General features: G+C 40.1%; 1 protein-coding gene across 1 annotated transcript; it reads left to right on the forward strand.

Moving 5' to 3' along the window:
- Positions 1-16: 16 nt before the first annotated feature.
- Positions 17-477, forward strand: PHALS_02525 (uncharacterized protein; the record flags this gene model as incomplete). The annotated part of the gene is made up of 2 exons (XM_024716922.1): positions 17-43; positions 319-477. 2 exons carry the CDS (start codon positions 17-19, stop codon positions 475-477), a joined length of 186 nt encoding a protein of 61 aa, XP_024582472.1.
- Between the last annotated feature and the right edge of the window lie 12 nt (positions 478-489).

A 489-nucleotide genomic window follows, 5' to 3' on the forward strand; every position in this document is an offset into this window, starting at 1 on the left:
TATCGCCACTTTACGGATGGTCTTACAAAGGCTTGCATTGAAGGTGTGCAGTATAAACTTATGAAAACCTTCTTAGACCGAGATCCGGTCATGATAATTTCGCTCAACGATACTGAATTCAGTTCCTTACTTGCTCAGGACAAGATGCCGATTCTGAAACAATATTTTCTGCCTAAGCTGATCTAGCTGTACTGCTAATAGTCCAGAGTGAAGCATCTTGCGGTGATACTGAAGCATATCGCAGAGGCAACAAGAAATTAGATATTGGGCAGCATGCCGCATCTTCATTGAGTGTGCCTTCATGATTTACGCTAATAGAATAGTTTGGCGGATTTTATCAATCGAATCTTGGATACAATTGCGGGGCAATTAGAAATTTTTTTTGCGATAAAAGATGACGCTGAAGTTGGTGAAGAGTTTCCTGAAGACAGTGAGGCGTTGAGAAATTTTAAGATCTTGTCGGCAAGTATCTGTTGAATTTTTCTTCAA

The sequence above is a fragment of the Plasmopara halstedii genome (genome assembly GCF_900000015.1).
Source record: "Plasmopara halstedii genome assembly, contig: Scaffold_2031, whole genome shotgun sequence".
In the NCBI taxonomy this organism is placed as follows: Eukaryota; Oomycota; class Peronosporomycetes; order Peronosporales; family Peronosporaceae; genus Plasmopara; species Plasmopara halstedii.